Here is an 18,222-nt window from a genome sequence, read left to right on the forward strand (position 1 = left end):
GGCTATGGGGAAATTAGGTATTCTTTAGGCAAGAGCAAGGCTATGCTTTACAATTTAAGGAACAAGAAGAATCGTAATCTTACAAGTGATGTGATAAATATATATGCTGTGATATTAAATATGATATTTTTTCTGCATTTCACAAGACCAGAGCTGTAAATACTGACTATAGGGAATTGATCATGTGGATAGCTAGTTTCATGTTCAGAGTTTGGTGATATGTTTGAAAATACATACTTTTCTGAAACAGAATTATATTAATATAATTTACTTTATTTAAATTTGTACTTTGAACAACTTACAATAATCATTCAAGATAGTGGTTGCAATTCAGGAATTTTGTTCTTAAATATATCTTTGATTTTTGCTATGGGTTATTGGCTTTTCAGTTTGAATTAATGATTAGGTAAGTAGTAGCAGTTTTTAATGTAGTCAGAATATTTCATTGGTTATTTTAATTGTAGGTGTATTTAGATGAAGATCTTTATAGATTTAATCCAAATTGTTTAAAGATATGTTGATTTCCCAACATGGATTTAACTTTCATGTAAACTGAAAAATATACATACACACTAAAAAAAAAGGACGTAACCATGGTACAAACTCCATTTCTTTGACTCAAGGATACAATGACTTTATGACAACACTCAATTATATAGAATTGTCTGGATAAGTTTTACCTTATGAATGAAGGGCTTCGCTTCCCTTTAAATGTACAGCAACAGTGTTCCAGAAGAAGAATGCATGTGGACAGTTGCCTTTTCCCTTGAATTGAATGGACAAGTATATCTGTACAATAATCCATTTGTATCTGTAGTGAAGATATAAAAAGAAAGTGCTAAATCCAACTATTAGTACTAACTAATAAGTAAACATACTGAATAAATGGACTTGATAAGTCAAGACTTAACTTAGGGCTGAAACAGCTGCGAAGGGGCAGCTTGAAGCTGCCCCCTCCAAAGCTGCCTTGGGACCGTGACAAACTGCCACCAGCCCAAATAGGACCAGAAAAAATCCGTTCCTACTTGGGCCGTCTTAGGAAGCCCCGATGCAACCTCCAGGAGACTTCCGGGTGCTTCAGGAGTATGTGTCATCAAAATACCATGCCCCTGGAGTGGCTTGATGTTACCCCTGTCTGCTGGGCAGCTTGAAGGCATGCACCGTCAAAATGCCATGCCCCCAATATGTCCAGAAGCCAACTTTTCTGGCCCGTCTGTTTGGGCCCTCATTCTGCTCTATTTGTGACTAACAATTGGATTTAGCCGAGAGTTTTTAATTTTTAAGAACAATACTTAAAATGGCTTAAGATACATTTTAAAACATACATGCTATAGAGCATCTTTTAAAAAAGGCTTTAAAATTCACAGTAAACAACACATTTGATTGCACTGAAAACATGTTTGGGCCCAAATTAAGCACCTGCCTTTTGGTTTCATGAACTTTAAGTGCATACTGTTATGCAGTTAATTACATAACAGAAAAACCCAAGTCATAAAAAGGATTACAATTCTAATTCTGTAAATTTTCCTTATGGATTTTTGGAAATACTGTAACTATATTGTCATTTTACTTCCTAACACTGAACACATTTCCTTCAAAGTAAGAGCTGCCTTACAAATGGCCAATTTCCTACAGTGGTAGAATAGTCATGTAGGAAGTTGTGTGTGCCTTCTATGCACACTGTCATGTCGTATAAATGCAAATATGTATATATTTTTCTTTGAAGTGGGTATCCATCAACAAATTGTAGTTTCTTGTTGTGTTCATATAGTTGCAGCATAAAATGTACTTTTAGGGTACTTGTGATGTTTAGGAGACTTCTAGGGTATGTTGAAATGTGTTAAGAAATTTGCTATGTGTGAAGCAGCCTGTTGAACTGAGTATAGCGTAAAAATAATTTAATGTGCTCAGGCTTACAACTGTAGTGTAATAACTGTTTAAAAATTCCCTGAAGAAATATAAGGTTTATTATTTCTATATGTAATATTCAACTGTTAAATGTATATTTTCTATTATATAATCTATCTTGCTAATGCTTTTGTTAGCCAAGTTAATTTTTTCTAACATACTGTTGTAGTGTTTAAATCTAGCACAACTTGTACACACTTCCCTTACAATTTGTATATGAAATCTCAAAGGAAGTAAAACATTTCTGTAATACTCTTTAAGATATGGAACTTTTGGTACCATATCATAGTTAGACATCAGTCACATAGTGCCATTTTTAAGTGTAATTTACTTTTTGTTTTGATCTGCTTTTTGTTTTCAGTTCAAGTACAGCAGCTGATGCAAAATCAGAGGAAACAACTAAATTGGAAAGAGGAAACTCTACTCTAAGCAAGGTTTTGGCATCGTTATGCTCATATCATTGGCATCAGATTTTAGCTATGTTGAAATTTTTAAACCAGGACCGATGTGTTCATTCAGTATGTAATTGCCAACTCCCACTTAGTATATTTTCTGAAACAGCTGAAGATCATGTGCACATTCCAATCTGCAGTTGTGATAGCAACATGCTAATAAAAAGGTGCTGTTTACAGAATCAAAGACCAAATACTTGTTTACCACCTCTGTCAGTCTGTGTGACCAATATGGATTGCTTGTCGTGCCAGTCTGTGGCTGTTGGACACTTTAACACTGTAGTGAGCAAGAGGAATCCTGTGCCTTGTAGTCCTCATGGATGCTGCCCCAAACAGTTACAACAAAGTAAAATCCACTTGGCAAAACCTGCACTTTGTATGCATCTCTGCTCAACAGGGCAAAAGATGAATAAAGCTGACAGAGCCCGCAGCCCTTCACCACCTTCTTTATCACCTGTAGAAACTGATGAATATGATTCCTTGGAAGAATCAATTGAAGATTCCCTTTCCTTAGGTAACACACTTGAAATGAATAGTAACCAGCCTCCATCCCTCTTGCCAGCTGAAAAAAGTTTTTCTGCATGTGAACAGAAAGATAATATATGCATCACAGAAGGAGCTGGTAATTTGGATGAAACTCTTCTAAGTGCAAATCAAGAAAATAGCCTTATAAATTCTGATAAGCTTGAACAAGTTGAAAATTCCCCTTTTCAAGACTTAATGGATAGAATCAATGAGAAATTAAAATCAATAGAAACTACTGATACCACAAATGTTACGAGGTTATCTAAAAGTGATGGAAAAACAGAAGCAGATACTAAATTACGGAGCTTCATAACTTCTCTCTTACATGATGCTAAGCCAAATGATTACAGTTTTATGGAGTTACTGAACCAACATGACAAAGAGATAGAAAGTAAAATTATCCAAACAAGATTTAGAAAACGGCAAGAAACTTTGTTTGCAATGCACAAGTCCCCTGATTCGTCTCTGTTTAGACGCCAGTCTTTGCAGATCAAGAGAGAACTTGCTAGTCTGGATGAAACTTTCATAAGGAAAAAGGCAAGTTCAGAGAGAAATGTAAAAAAGCTTACAAAAAATGACAAACTATCGCCAAACAAAATTGCCCAACATAGTACATTAAACAACCTTGCTTTACAAAATCATGAAAATAAAGAGAAACTATTTTCTTCCATCAAGTCAAAGTCTCTGCCAGTATGTCCACAAGAATCACTTGAACTACCTCTGAATAATTCAGGAACCAATTCCGGTTTCGTGGCATTTTCAGAAAATAATAGTACAACCTCCCAAACTCACTTGGTTGAAATTCATGGCAATTGTGGAGTTGATTTGCATATGGATCCTGTCCCTGTGAAGAGAGATGACAACAGGTTGCTGGATAGAACCAAACATACTGTTATCCCTCCCATGTGGTGCTCTGTATATGTAACAAACAATTTTTTAGCAAACCCCCATCCCTATTGCACGGAAAAAGATAAAACTCTTATAGATTTTCAGGCCAAAACATGTAGCAGTGAAGATATAAATAAGGTTGTGCGAAACACAAATCTACATGTTGTTGTAGAGCGTTTGGAAGATACGTTAAATATGGCCCAAAAGGCTAAAAAACCTTTTTTTAATGGTTATACAATAACCAGCAAACTGAAAGACATTCACAAGTCTGATGCCAACAAAAATTCTAAAAGTGGCCTTTTTTTTAGCATGAGTGAAACTGGAAGTAAGGGACAATATGTACTATCACAAGCTCATGTGCCATTTAGCAGTACGAGCAGCAAAGAATGTATGCCAACAAAAGAAAAAGAAATAACTGACCGAGGGTATAAAACCCCTTGGAAATCATCAAATACATTTGATTCAGATGTATTGACTTCTAATAACGAGGACTTGCAAAGAAGTTCTGATGCTGGGGATAATTCATCTACAACACTAAATTACACCAGTCCTATAAAACTGATGTTTCTTTCAGAAATTAACAGTAGTGAAGGGGTCAAATACACACTAAAGTCTGTAAATGATTCTTCAAAATTAAACATTGATTTTTATTCTCTTCACGAGAAAACAAATGTACCATCAGAAAAACAATCAGAAACTAGGGATCTTGGTAAAAATGTTTCAGTTGAAGAATGCAGTTATAGTGAAAATGGTAATAAAGATGAAGTGAATTCTGTTTTTCCTACAACTAATGAAACAAGCATCAGTGAACACGGGCCAAGTGAAGAATCCATAGAACAAAGTTGCAACGGATCATCCCTGAAAAGAAAACCTGGCCGACCAAAAAAAATAGGTCCCCAAGTTGTGAAACAGTTCAAGCGACCAATTGGTCGACCTCCAAAGCCTAAGGTGGCTGCTGCTGAAAATACCTGCCGCTTAAGTAACTCCACTAGTAGTAAGAAAAGTGGAAGCTCTAATGCTGGGGTCTTAGAGGAGGAGAGCATTAACAAAAATATTACTGTGACAATTGTCTTTGGAAGATCACGAAGGACTAAGAGGTGTGTTTCAGAAGGAACTGTAAGTGTAGTCAGCGTGGTACGAGATCCTCACCGTGATTGTGATGTTCTGTGTGAATCTGCTCAGCTAAAGAACTCAGATACCAGGGACAGCTTGTTTAAAAACAACAGTATGCCAAATTCTGCATCTGGTTATGAGTACGTTAGACCTCTTGAAAGCAGCCCAGTAGTAGCATCTCATTGCAGCAACATCATAAGACCAAACCAGAAGCCCTTAAATATAATTAGAAAACCTGGCAGACCAGCAAAAGTAAAAATATCTGGCATATCAGTGACTGTTAATCAGATTTCATCTCAGGAAAGAAAAGTGAGTATTAGCAGCTGCCTGCCTCCTTTAGAAAAAGAGACTGTGTTAGAAAAAAAGGAATCTTTTAAAAAGGAGAATAACGAGTGCAATAAGAGGTATGTTGCTGAAACCATTTTGAATGACACAGATGAGGATTTTTCACGTGAGAAGATTTTAGCTTCAAAAAAGCCCGAAATTCCTTTGAGGCAGTCAGTTAGAGATAGAAGACCCTCACTGCCTTTCTTACATTCACTAGCATCTGCTAGCCCACTATCTTGCAGACGTGCCTTCCTACAGAAATCATATAAATTCTGTTTGAAAAATGTTAAAAATCAAAAAATACAGCATCCCTCAAGCATGATGCCAAAACATACCTCAATAAATAAAGATCCAGAAAATGCAAAAAAGAGTGCTGAGCATAATAAATCCAGGTCCATTCACGAAATGTCATTAGACCCCATCGTTTCATCAAATTCTCTTAGGTGGTGGGATCCTTCCATTTCTAATGATTCCTTGCTGAAAGAACTGAACAGTAGATATGACCAGATAACAAGTACTTGGCTAAATGTAAATGGAGAAGAGTTTGGAAAACGTCTGTATGATGAAGAGTGTCACACTGAACAAGACTGTAGCATTAATGTATCAAACCCTTTGGATTCCTGCATTTTACAGCTTGAACATTCACCTATAAAAATGCTTTTCCAGAAAGAATGCAATATAGATGACTTGCGCACATGGTTTATGCAAACAACAGAAACACAGTCACTGTCCTTAGTGAGAAAAGCAAATGCTCGCAATCCTTTTGAAGTAATTAGTACAAAGCAGTTTAAAATGGGAACAAGACAGTATGATTGTAATACTAGTCCTTTGAGAAAGCACTTTAAAAAATTTGCACTATCCACACCTTCAAAGTCTGCAGGAGATTTACAAATTCTACATAAGATAGGAAGGTCTCAAGTCTTAAAGAGGAAACATAAGTATACGTTAGCTAAATTAAGAAAAAACAGATTTGAGAACGGACAGCGTGATCGGTGGAGACAAGTGAAAAAATTGTACAGTCATGGAACAAGTGACTGGAAATCAAAAAGGAGAAACTTGCGATTCTTTTGCCGAAGCCAGTGTTTTGCTAATGGAAACAGGAAAATTAGCAACCAAATGTGCGTGAATCACAGGAATTGTACCGTACAATCTAATTCATCCTCAGTTTTGATAGAACCTCATACAGTCACTTCATCAACTGGAAATGAAATCAGAGATGCATTCTACCAACAGAAAACACAATCGTGTGGCCTCAGCACTAACCCTGAGTTAAAAAATAATTGCACATCAAGCATACAGCCAGACTATTGCAACCAGGGAAACAGTGAAAAAGTGCGGGCCCCGGGTTGGAGAGACAAAACCTTTAAGAACTGTAGAATATTTTTGAAGAAGATCAATCCTGTCGAAGAGCAATTGTCATTTAATACAAATCCTGTTGTTTGTACTCCAGAATCTGTTAGTCACAGTTACTTTCAGGAGAAAAGACACTGTACTCTGAGGTCCCATTCCACTAAGCAAAGTATGTCTGATAGTTATGAAAACGATGCAGAAACATCTAAAGCAGCAAAATATTCCACCTTGGTTAAAGGAATGCATGTTGAACAAGACAGCAGGAAAACAAGCAAACGCGTCACCTTTGATGATGGCCCTACCGAGGTTCCTAAAAAAATTAATAAGCGGGGGAAGACACAGTGCAAGCTCACTGACCTGGATGTAAGAAAAGGGAATAAGAAGCAGTTATGCAATGCTGGCCAAGTATCAAGTTGTTTCTCAAAATACCAAATAGGTAAGTTTTATCTCATCTCCTCCCCTCCCCTCCACCTCTTCCAAAATTTGATTTGCTTTTCATTCAGATGAAGTAAGCAAGGGAAAATAATATAGAAAAGCAGTCAAAATGCTTAGAAAAAGCTAATTTCCAGCTGCACAATGCTGCAAGTGTAACATCTTTGGAAGTAAAAAATAGATTTTGGTTTTATTGTACAATGTCAAAGTACTCTGATGCGAAACCAGTAAATTTGGCACAGCCCAGTTCTGTTTGATGTCGATTAATTTTAAAAACGGTTCATCTTCCTTTTCTGTGAAGCTTGGTCTGTGACAGGAAAACAGACATCCTTTGTTGATTTGCTGCTGGAATGGGAGCTATACATAGAAAAAGATGCTGTGAGTGTGGTTTCTTCCATCCAGCATCAGTTTCTCTATGCTTCTGTAATTGGACTGGAATTGTATATACAGCACCAAATAAATTACTGTCTTGATAAGCTGTTAGACAGTAATGGTACTGTATTGGGATGGTTCTGTCTCTTCCATTGTGCTCTTGATAGGTTATGTGGATCTGACCATACACATTCACATGGATAGCGTTGCACACCAAAAATTGGGGAAGGGGTCATTGGAACACACAAATTAAAAATAAAGTATTGGTTTACAGAGAAAAAAAAGAGAATATTCATTCTAAATACATAATTAGCTAACAGGATTTCATTTATATGTTAAAGTTTAAAGAGCATTTTAAATATATATGTAAATAAGACAAAGGAAAATATATAAATTTTACTCATATTAATGGGAAAATTTTGTGATTGTCCAAAAAAAAAAAAAGGCATTTTGCAAGAACACTCCTAACTTACATGTCGAATGCAACCTTCAAAAAACAAAATATTCTGGGAATTATTAGGAGAAAGGCTTAGATATTTTAAAGTGTAATTTGCATTAACACATTACTAGAAGTTCAATGAGATTCTCTTTATTTTTAAACTGTATTACCTTATCTCAGACTTAATCAGGCTATTTAGTAAAACAATACAAACAACAATATATAAAGTAAATTACTAAAAAAAAAAAGTAAAGTAAAAAAAGTAAATTTACTTTTTGAACACATAAATGAAGCCAAGGAAATTAATTTACTTTTTGCTTATTTATATTTACTTATTTTTATCCTTCCTCTAAATAAAAGTATCATTTGAACATATTGTGGTAGAATGAGGGAGAAAGCAAATGTGTACGGGTTGTGTCTCCCTTATCCAGAATTCCAAAGTCCAAAATTGTCCGCATTGATGGCTGAGATAGTGACATCTTTGCTTTCTGATGGTTCATTGCACACAGACTTTGTTTCATGAGCAAAATTGTTAAAAATATTGTGCATAAAATTACTTTCAGGCTATGTGTATAAGCTGTACATGAAACATAAATGAATTGCATGTTTAGACTTGAGTCCCATCTCCAGGATACTTTTATTGTGTATATTACCTATTCATTATGTATATGCAAAAATCCAAAGAAATCCAAAACACTTTTGGTCTCAAGCATTTTGGATAAGGGAGACTCAACCTGTATCTTTAATTTATTGAGATCTTTTGTGTGTCCTGTGTATGCATTCAGTTTGAGCAGCACTGAACAGCTAAAAAAAAGTAACGTACCTATGGTATGAGGTCCTTATCATAAAATGGGATAACACATTTTATCATATAGGAACAAAGAGCTCTCTCATGGGAGTTGCTTTTGTTTCTATGCTAATGTTGCCAAATTACCTGTGTATTTAACCCAGAATACCAGTAGGATCCCAAGTGCTGCCTTTCCTGCTCTTGCTGATATCATAGCCCCTCTTCCTCCATTATGATAAGCACAGCTTTTGTTTTATTTTGAATAACATTTCTTGATGGAACAGGAAATGAATGGAAGAATGGGTCAAAAGATGTAGTGCAGGGAGGTGCCAAGGTCAAGGAACCAACCATACACACCCAGACTTGGGAGGGCCGCAACACTCCCACTCCAAATTATTTTTACTTTACATCCTCCACTGACTACAGGACAAAATTTGCTAAATGTGTGGGCTACTTGGGTCAGGTCTAGGCCCAGAAGAGTCCATTTTCTTCAAAACCGGATGCGATTAAAAAAAAAAACCTTCTGATTTGGTGTCAGAAAGCATCCTTCCCCAGCCAAGAATAACACTATTGGCTATAGGCCCCTTGCCAAAAAAAGAAAAAATGAACAAAAAGTAGAGGCCACAGAGAGTGCACTCAGGGCCGAGAGGGACCATATTTTGCTCATCATGATTTGGCTACACATTCTACTGCTACCTGAGACCATTCAAAGTAATAAGGTTGTAATCTGGCCATTTGGCTGAACCAAACATTCTGATAAAAGCAGAGTTATGATAAAACTAGGGGAAGACATTGGCAGCAGAATATAAGGTTTTTGTTTTATGGGATAGCTTTTTAATATGATTTTAAGAAAGAAGCTGATAACTTTTTCATAGTCTTTCATTATTTCACTTTAGACTTCTGTTGTGTTTATTATTATTTTATTTTTATTTTTTTGCTTTTATTCCTTTTCCGTTGTTCAAAGTTTGCCATACATTCCTGTTTGTGCATTGGGTTTCCCTAGCCCAATTGGTATTTCATCCCTGGTCTCGTGGACTTCTGGTCTAACACTTAAACACATTTGCCATGTTGGTCCTTCAGTAGGTCTTACTCACAGGTAAATGTATACAGGATTCTAGCTAAATGGATGTATGAGTGTCTGTGTTAAAAGCTGGAAACTAATTAAAGAAATTATAATCTGTTAATCAGGATTTTGGTCCATAGCTGAATTGCTTTGATTTTCCAGTGATGGAGGGGAGGCATCCTGTAGCAGGTTGGTTCTCTCACTTTGCTCTGACCAGGCAGAAAGTAAAAGATTTTATAGAAGCCACTGCTAGAGAGCCAACCCCCTTTTGGTCATTTCAGTTTAGTTCCTGCCTCTGCTCTGATCAGACTTACCTTGCTTGGCTCTGCCTTTTCCTTCCTTTCAATCGTAAAAAAAAAAAAAACTTATTCTTTATACTATCCCTTTACCTTTACACTTTACCCTTGCATCCTTCCTCCTCCTCTAGCCCTCCCTGTTGATCTTTTGAGGCACTGGGAGATCAAGTCTTTCTTCTTCGTGGTCTCTGTGAATCATACAAATGGGTTTCACTGCGCCTGCACAGTGCTGCTCGGAACCTACTGGAATCACTGGGCAGAGTTAACTCTGCAACATATTGAAACTTTTTGGCGGTAACTCCGCCCACCCGTTATAAGGCCCCTGCCTTCCCGCTCTTTTCCCCAGTTCCTTTTTTCCGCCGCGCTAGCTGCTTCAGGGAACTTTCGCTTGCTTTGCTAGCTTGGAATCACTTTCGCTTTTTGACCTCGGACTGTATCTTGACCATTCTTTGTCTCCCGCCCCTGGTAACTTCGGACTTTCGGACTGTTGACCTCGTTTACGGATTCTCCCACTGGTTTTGACGACTCTGGAAATGCCTGCGCCTTTCAAGAAGTGCAACATTTGCGGGGGCAAGGTGCCCGTCCAGGACCCGCACTCCTCCTGCCTGTTGTGCCTTGGCAAGAACCATGACACCAAGGCCTGTCTGCTCTGCAGATCTCTCTCCTCCCAGGCCCGCAAGAACCGTGAGTCCCGGCTCACTTCGGCGATTGCCCTCGGCAAGGTACAGGAGGGGGGTTCACGGTCGTCTTCTGTCCCGCCTCCCGTGCCCCCCACCTCGTCTCGGGCCAGTGTGTCCAGCGTGACATCGGGGAGGGCCGCCGTTTCCAGCGTGGTGTGTGTCCCGGCCGGGACGACCTCTTCCACCACCTCCGATGTGGCCCGTGGCTCCAAACCACCCAGCGCCACCGACGAACCCTCCAAGCGCCCCCATAAGTCTTCGGGGACTGAGGGTACCGAGCCGGCCTCCAAACCGAAGAAGGGATCGGAGGGCTCGCGTTCGAAGAAGGCTACCGAGCCGGAGGTCCATCTCGTGTCGCCTTCGTCGTCCAAGGCATCCAAGGCATCTCGCCACGCTCCGAAGTCGAAGGAGCTAACTGTGCCTTTGGAAGGGACAAAGTCCCCGAGACCTTCCTCGTTGGCAGCGGCTGCTGTCCTCCTCGACCTTCCAGACAATCCGTTCTTTCCAACGGAGGAGCTTCCCAGGCCTGGGAAGAAGAGGCACCACGACAAACCCGGTCGTGACCCTGCCCCTAAAAAGTCCAAACCCTCCAAGGATCGACCCTCCACCGAAGGCGAAGGAGAAGAAGCGCTCCCCGTCCAAACAGGCCCGCGCGTCCACTTCGGCAGCTCCCCGCGACCCGGAGCCGATGCCGGTAGACCGGGGGACCCCGGTACCGGACACCCCACTGCCCCTGCCCACCATGGACTTTGTCCACGGGACGGACGACACCGTTCTCCCTCGCTCCCCAGAGCACCGGTCGCCCTCCCATCCGGCAACCGACGACGAGGAAGACCAGCCCCGCGGGCATGACATTCCCGATCTCTTCTTCGACACGCAGTTGCGCCGGTACTACGTGTCTGTTTCGGAGGACAGAGCTATGAAGGAGTTCACCAGGCTGAACCCCCATCCCGTAGACTGGGCCACCCCGTCCAGATCGGTCCCGACCGTGTCGGTCTACGAGAGGTCGCCGTCTCCACCCCGCAGGCGCTCCTGGTCTTCAGCGGACCTCGCTCCAACCCGCCCGAGATCTCAGGTTAGAGTGACGGACCCTCTCTCCTCCGACCTGGACTCCGAAGACGAGCCGCTGCTTCCTTCTGAGGCACCCTCGGACGAGGATGTCCTCTCGGACCCGGCCTCCCCCCAGAGGATGCACAACCCAGAGCCGTCTTCCCCATCGGACAACGTCCGGTCTTTCACCGAGCACGTCGTCAAGATGGCAAGGGCCCTCGACATCGAGCTCGCTTCTGCGGAAGACGACGCCGAGGACCTGGTTGAGCGTCGGGTGCATGGACGGGTGCCTACTCCGCCATGCCTGCCTCTCCTTCCCTCGCTCCAGACCATCGTGAAGAGGTCCTGGGACTCTCCGGCCACCCTGTCGGCGCCCTCCCGCAAGGTAGAGTCGCTCTACAGAGTCGCCCCGGCGAGCTGCCCTTGGTTGGCCGACCACCCCAGGCCGAACTCTGCCATAGTGGAGGGAGCCCAACACAGCTTCATCCCGAAGCAGGCGACCTCCCCTGTCGACCGGGAGGCGAAGAAGGTGGACGGACTGGCCAAGAAGGCTTACTCGGCATCTGCTCTTGGGGTCAAGGCTGCCAACTACACCGCCTGCATGGGGGCCTACATCCAGACCCTCATGGAACGGATCTCCCCCCTCGTCCCGGACGTCCCAGGTGACATCCAGAGGCAGCTGGTGGAGATCAGGGACGAGGCCCATTCCATTGGAAGCTGGCTCATCACCACTTCCAGGAATATGGCGGACTGTTCGGGGAGGGCCATGTCAGCATCCATGGCACTTCGACGCCACGCCTGGTTGAGGGCCTCCGACCTCAACCCCACGGTCAGGGCAGCCATCGAGGACATGCCGCTCGACGGGACCGGGCTCTTCCACGCCGAGACCGACGACCGCCTGAACCGCAAGTTTAGGATGAAGGCGGCGGCGAAGAAACACGGCATGTCCTCAGCACCGGCTTCTCCGTTCCGGAAGCGTCAGCGCCCGTGGCAGCCGCAAGGTCAGTCACAGGGGACCTTCTCCCGGGATCGGCAGTCACAGCAGCAGGGCTCCCAGAGACACCGCTTCCCCTCGCAGTCTTCCTCCTCCTCTGGCCGCCGCAACTTCCCGCCTCGGTACCGCAAGTCCCGCCGGCAGGACACCGACCAGGGGAAGAAGAGAGCCTGAAGGGACGCAGCGCGCTTCGTCTCTCCTTCACCCCTCTTCTTTTTGGACATTCTGAGGCCTTTCGCTAACACCTGGGCCTCCATAACATCGGACTCGTGGGTTCTCAACATCGTCCGTAGGGGTTATGCCCTCGAGTTCCAAGAGCTCCCTCCAACTGGAGCCTTCATGTCCACTCCCCCCTCGGACACCCTTCTCGACGAAGTGCGCACCTTGCTTGGTAAAGGGGCAATCTCCCCTTTGCCGCCCGATCAATGTCCTCGGGCCTTTTTCTCCAGGTACTTCACGGTACCGAAAGCGGATGGGCGCATCAGGCCCATCCTGGACTTGAGACAATTGAACTTGTTTCTGGACTACCGTCGCTTTCGAATGGTAACCTTGGCTTCCATTCTGCCTCTGCTTCACCAGGGCCTGTGGTTCGTGACCGTCGACCTGAAGGACGCCTACTTCCACATCGGGATCCGAGAGTCCCATCGGAGATTCCTTGCCTTCGCTGTCGGCTCCACCTCGTACCACTACAACGTGCTTCCCTTCGGCTTGGCCACGGCTCCACGAGTCTTCACAAAGTGCATGGCACCGGTGGTGGCATACCTTCATCAGAAGGGCTTCATGGTGTTTCCCTACCTGGACGACTGGTTGTTTGCAGCCGAATCCCAAGACGAGCTGCAGGAGGCAGTCTCATTCGCCTTGCACCTTTTGGACTCCCTCGGGCTGGTCGTCAACAGGGAAAAGTTCCACTTCACTCCGACCAGGCAGGTCAAGTTCATCGGGGCCATCCTCGACTCCGAAAACTGCCTAGCCTTCCTCCCTCCGGACCGGTTTCAGGCCCTGACAACGTCCCTCAGGCCGTGCATCTCCCACAGAAGGGTGAGGGCCAGAGACGTTCAAGTCGCCCTGGGCGTCATGGCATCGACGACATTCGTCACCCTGGGCAAGACTTCATCTTCGACCTCTCCAATCCTGGTTCCTCTTCGTCTTCTCTCCGTTGGAGGACCCTCCTTCAAAGTGGCTCACGGTACCGAGACCGGTGGCCGCTTCCCTCAGATGGTGGCTAGACAGCTCCAACGTCTGCACCGGGATGCCCTTTCATCAGCCCCAGGCACAACTGACTCTGACAACAGATGCATCCCTGGAGGGATGGGGCGCCCACCTGCTCGACCTCGTCGTCAAGGTCAGGTGGTCCGCACAAGACAAGCTCCTCCACATCAACGCTTTGGAGATGCTCGCAGTGGAGAAGGCTTTGAGGGCGTTCGAGTTTGCTGTCACAGGAAGAGTGGTCCTCCTGAGGACGGACAACACCACTGTGATGTACTACATCAACAAACAAGGTGGTACCAGATCCAGGACCCTGCTCGACCTCACGCTCCGCATCTGGGACTGGTGCATCCAGAGGCGCGTCCTCCTCCAGGCGATTCACCTTCCTGGGGAGGACAACGAATTGGCAGACCGCCTCAGCAGATCTCCATCGGTGTGCCACGAGTGGAGGCTCCATCCCGAGACGGTCAGCGACCTCTTCGATCGGTGGGGAACCCCCCGGATCGACCTCTTCGCGACCAGGTGGAACAGCCACTGTCCCCAGTTCTGCTCCAGGAAGCGATTGGACGGATCCCTCGGAGACGCATTCGCTTTCCTCTGGACGGGGGAGCTCCTCTACGCCTTCCCTCCATTCCCTCTCATCATCAGAGTGGTTTCCAAGATGACAACGGACCGCTCGCATGCGATCCTGGTCACCCCGTGGTGGCCGAGACAGCCGTGGTTCGCATCTCTTCTTCACCTCTCCAGGAGATGCTTCCTCCGTCTCGATCCTCGCCCGGACCTGCTGTCGATCCAGGACGGACGAATTCTCCACCCCGACATCGAGAGCCTGCCGCTGGTAGCCTGGAGGATTCGGCGCTGACTGCCTTGCCGGAGGCAGTGAGGACGGTGATCCTGGCTGCGAGGAAACCGTCCACCCAGCGCTCTTATGCCCTGAAATGGAGGAGATTTTGCCTCTTCCTTGACCAAAAGGGCTTGTCTCCTGCACAGGTGTCCACTCCAGTGGTGCTGGAGTTTTTGATGGCACTTTTGGATGGAGGGCTGTCCCTCACATCTATCAAATGCTATCTGTCTGCCATCTGTGCCAAATACCAGTTCGGGGGGAGGGTTTCTTTCTTCAAAGACCCCTTGGTGAAGGGGTTCCTGAAAGGTTGTGCCAACCTTTATCCCCCGGTGTCGGTACCAACGCTGGCTTGGAGCTTGGAGTCGGTATTGTCCGCCCTCCAATCCAAGCCCTTTGAACTGATGGCCACAGCGGACTTGAGACTATTGACTTGGAAAACCGCTTTTCTTGTGGCCATCACCTCTGCCCGCCGTGCGGGCGAACTCTGTGCTTTACGGAGGGACCAGCCATTCCTGAGGTTCCACAAGGACAAAGTGGTCCTCCGTACGGACATCACCTTCTTGCCGAAGGTTGTGTCTGCTTTCCACATGTGCCAGGACATTGTGTTACACACTCTCGCATCCAACCCGACGTCGGATGAGGAGCGACGCCTACACTCTCTTGATGTCAGGAGAGCACTGGCATTTTACCTGGACAGAACTGCTGCCTCAAGTCGGTCCGAGAGACTTTTCCAATGCTACTCGGAACCGAAGAAAGGGTTGCCTGTGTCTGCGCAGAGGCTGTCCAAATGGGTGGCTGGTACCATCCACCTCTGCTATGAACTGTTAGGCAAACCTCTCCCTGGCAGGGTTCGGTCCCATTCCACAAGGTCAATGGCAGCATCCTCTGCATTCCTGTCGGGGATTCCCTTGGAGGATGTCTGCAAGGCTGCTGTCTGGTCCCAACCTTTAACCTTTATTAAACATTACAGGTTGGACACCAGGGCCATTCGAGACGCAGCTTTCGGGAGGGCTGTGTTGGTTTCAGGGTTGCATTGATTGCACTACTGTTGTTTGTGTTCACTACACTTGTACAGTTTACACTGTTCACAGTTGTTGAATGTTGGTTTGCACAAGTTCTAGGGGATCGGTCTTGCATGACCTCTGTTCCCACCTCAGGTTTAGCAATGTTATTGCTATGTTGATCTGTGCATGAACACAAAGACTGACGCTTTTATGGTTCAAGGTTTTTTATTGTAATAAATATACCTTTGATTTACCATAGCTTTGGTCTCAGGACACTCCCTCCGCCGCATACCTTAGCTTGTCAGTCTAAACCCATTTGTATGATTCGCAGAGACCACGAAGAAGAAGGACAGGTTGCTTACCTGTAACAGTATTTCTTCGAGTGGTCATCTGTGAATACATACAAATCCCACCCGTCCGTCCCATCAGTGTCCTGCTCACATTGGCTCTTTCCATCGCCTGCTTGGCGGAAAAATTGCGGAACTGGGGATAAGAGCGGGAAGGCAGGGGCCTTATAACGGGTGGGCGGAGTTACCGCCAAAAAGTTTCAATATGTTGCAGAGTTAACTCTGCCCAGTGATTCCAGTAGGTTCCGAGCAGCACTGCGCAGGTGCAGTGAAACCCATTTGTATGTATTCGCAGATGACCACTCGAAGAAATACTGTTACAGGTAAGCAACCTGTCCGTGTCGAAGATGGGGGATTTGGAGGATAGACCCATAGTGTCTGGGAAGTCACCTAGCCTCCCAAGGGAACAAATCCTCCCTTCTCCTGTCCTTGAGGAACCTGAGGCCTCCAGACCCAGGGATAGAAGGGTGCAGTTGGAGGAGGGAGAACCCTCATCTCCACATTGCTGAGTGCCGCGCCACAACCCTGTTTCCCAGGATCGGGATTGGGCAGTAGAGACCAGCAATGGAGACCTGGGGGTGAATACCACCACCCTGCTCTGCTGGGTCCCTTATTCCAGTCGCTCCCTCCTAAGGTATCTGCCCTCATTTCCTGTCTCATCTCCTGCAAGCAGCAGCCATGTCAGGCCAGCAATTACCTCCCACGGGGTCCCTTTACCCTCCCACGGGTGGGTCAACATCATTTCAAGAGATAAATGGGAGGCATCCTGCCAAAATGCCCAGCTTCTCCAGCCACCCACAGATCACTGCAGCGCCACAACTCAGGGGGGTGATGTCTCCACCAGGCAAAGGGGCCGAGAGCCCTCTTCCTCACCACCTGTTTCCTGTTCCTCCCTTGACTCCATTCTTCCCGCTGAGCATGGAAAATTTACTCCCAGCAAAGAGAATATCAGAATTAGGAGCTCTCTCTATTCGTGGGGAACTCTGCACGTTCTGTGAAGAGTCGGTAGTCCCATCATTCATAGCCAAGGTTAACACTGCCTTTCATAGAGCACAAGAAATTATCTTACCTACCTTCTGTCCACATCCAAAGAAGGAATTAGAAAAAATCTGACACACTCTGGACATTTGCAAGGCACTACAGATATACATCAAACGAACGCGACATATGCAGATGTCCGATAGACTTTTTGTTCCACTCCACCACAATTTCTAAGGCAAAGAGGTCTCTGCTACCACACTGTCCAGATGAATCAGATTATGTATCGCCACTTGCTGTGCCACTACAGGCGCTTCTCTCATTGGATATGTCTATGCACACTCCACACAAAATGCTTCTACTTCAGCTGCACTCTCCACTATTGCACCCATTACAGATATATGTAGGGCAGCCACTTGATCATCCCCTTCCACATTTGTCTGCCACTACCATTTGGTAGTGGCAGACAATCTGCTGAGGCAACATTTGATAGATACATGCTACAATCTGTGGTCCCACACTAATCAAATTTTTAGTTTTCCCATCCATTTTTAAAAGCTATGTGATATCCCACTACCAGATACCTCCCTTCCATCACTAGAAAAATGAACATTGGTTTACCTTGTGAGATGTTTGTTTTCAGTGATGGAGGTGGAGGCACCCTCCCCAACCACAACTAAGACTTGATCTCTCAGTTTAAGAGATACCCTCTCACCTTTATCTCAATGTCCTGTTTACACTAATCTAGTTCTTGTTATACAGTTGATATATGTTACCTTTTCCAGTTATAAGGATGTTCTTATAATTGTGTATTCTGGATCCTTGGCTGTAGCAACAACTGAAGCAACCAAAGGGGGATTGGCTCCTTCTAGTGGTGGCTTCTATAAAATCTTTTACTTCCTGCCTGGTCAGAGCGAAGCGAGTGAACTAACCCGCTACAGGATGCTTCCGCCTCCATCACTGAAAACAAAGGTCTCACAAGGTAAGCCAATGTTCATTTTACAAATATTGACATATAAATTCACCTTTAAGTTGTAAATAAAATCAACATTTATCAAAAGACTTTTAATTTTTAAAACTTAAAACCATATAAAACTTGGGGAAAATATTAAATTGTACTTCTGCTGTAGTGCTTCAAGTAATGGGGCAAAAGCAAAAGAGTGCAGT

At 44.8% G+C, this 18,222-nt stretch overlaps 1 protein-coding gene across 2 annotated transcripts in view; it reads left to right on the forward strand.

Annotated features, from left to right (window-relative positions):
* The window catches only part of LCORL (ligand dependent nuclear receptor corepressor like), an 85,788-nt gene that overhangs the window by 54,031 nt on the left and 13,535 nt on the right, over nt 1–18,222 (forward strand). The window contains exon 7 of one of the 2 annotated variants that reach the window (XM_042468023.1): nt 2,270–6,999. The exons of the other annotated variant lie outside the window; for it this stretch is intronic. Coding sequence (XP_042323957.1) covers nt 2,270–6,999 — 4,730 coding nt within the window. The remainder of the gene's footprint in view (nt 1–2,269; nt 7,000–18,222) is intronic. 2 annotated transcript variants of the gene reach the window in all.

This window comes from Sceloporus undulatus, chromosome 5 (assembly GCF_019175285.1).
Source record: "Sceloporus undulatus isolate JIND9_A2432 ecotype Alabama chromosome 5, SceUnd_v1.1, whole genome shotgun sequence".
In the NCBI taxonomy this organism is placed as follows: Eukaryota; Metazoa; Chordata; class Lepidosauria; order Squamata; family Phrynosomatidae; genus Sceloporus; species Sceloporus undulatus.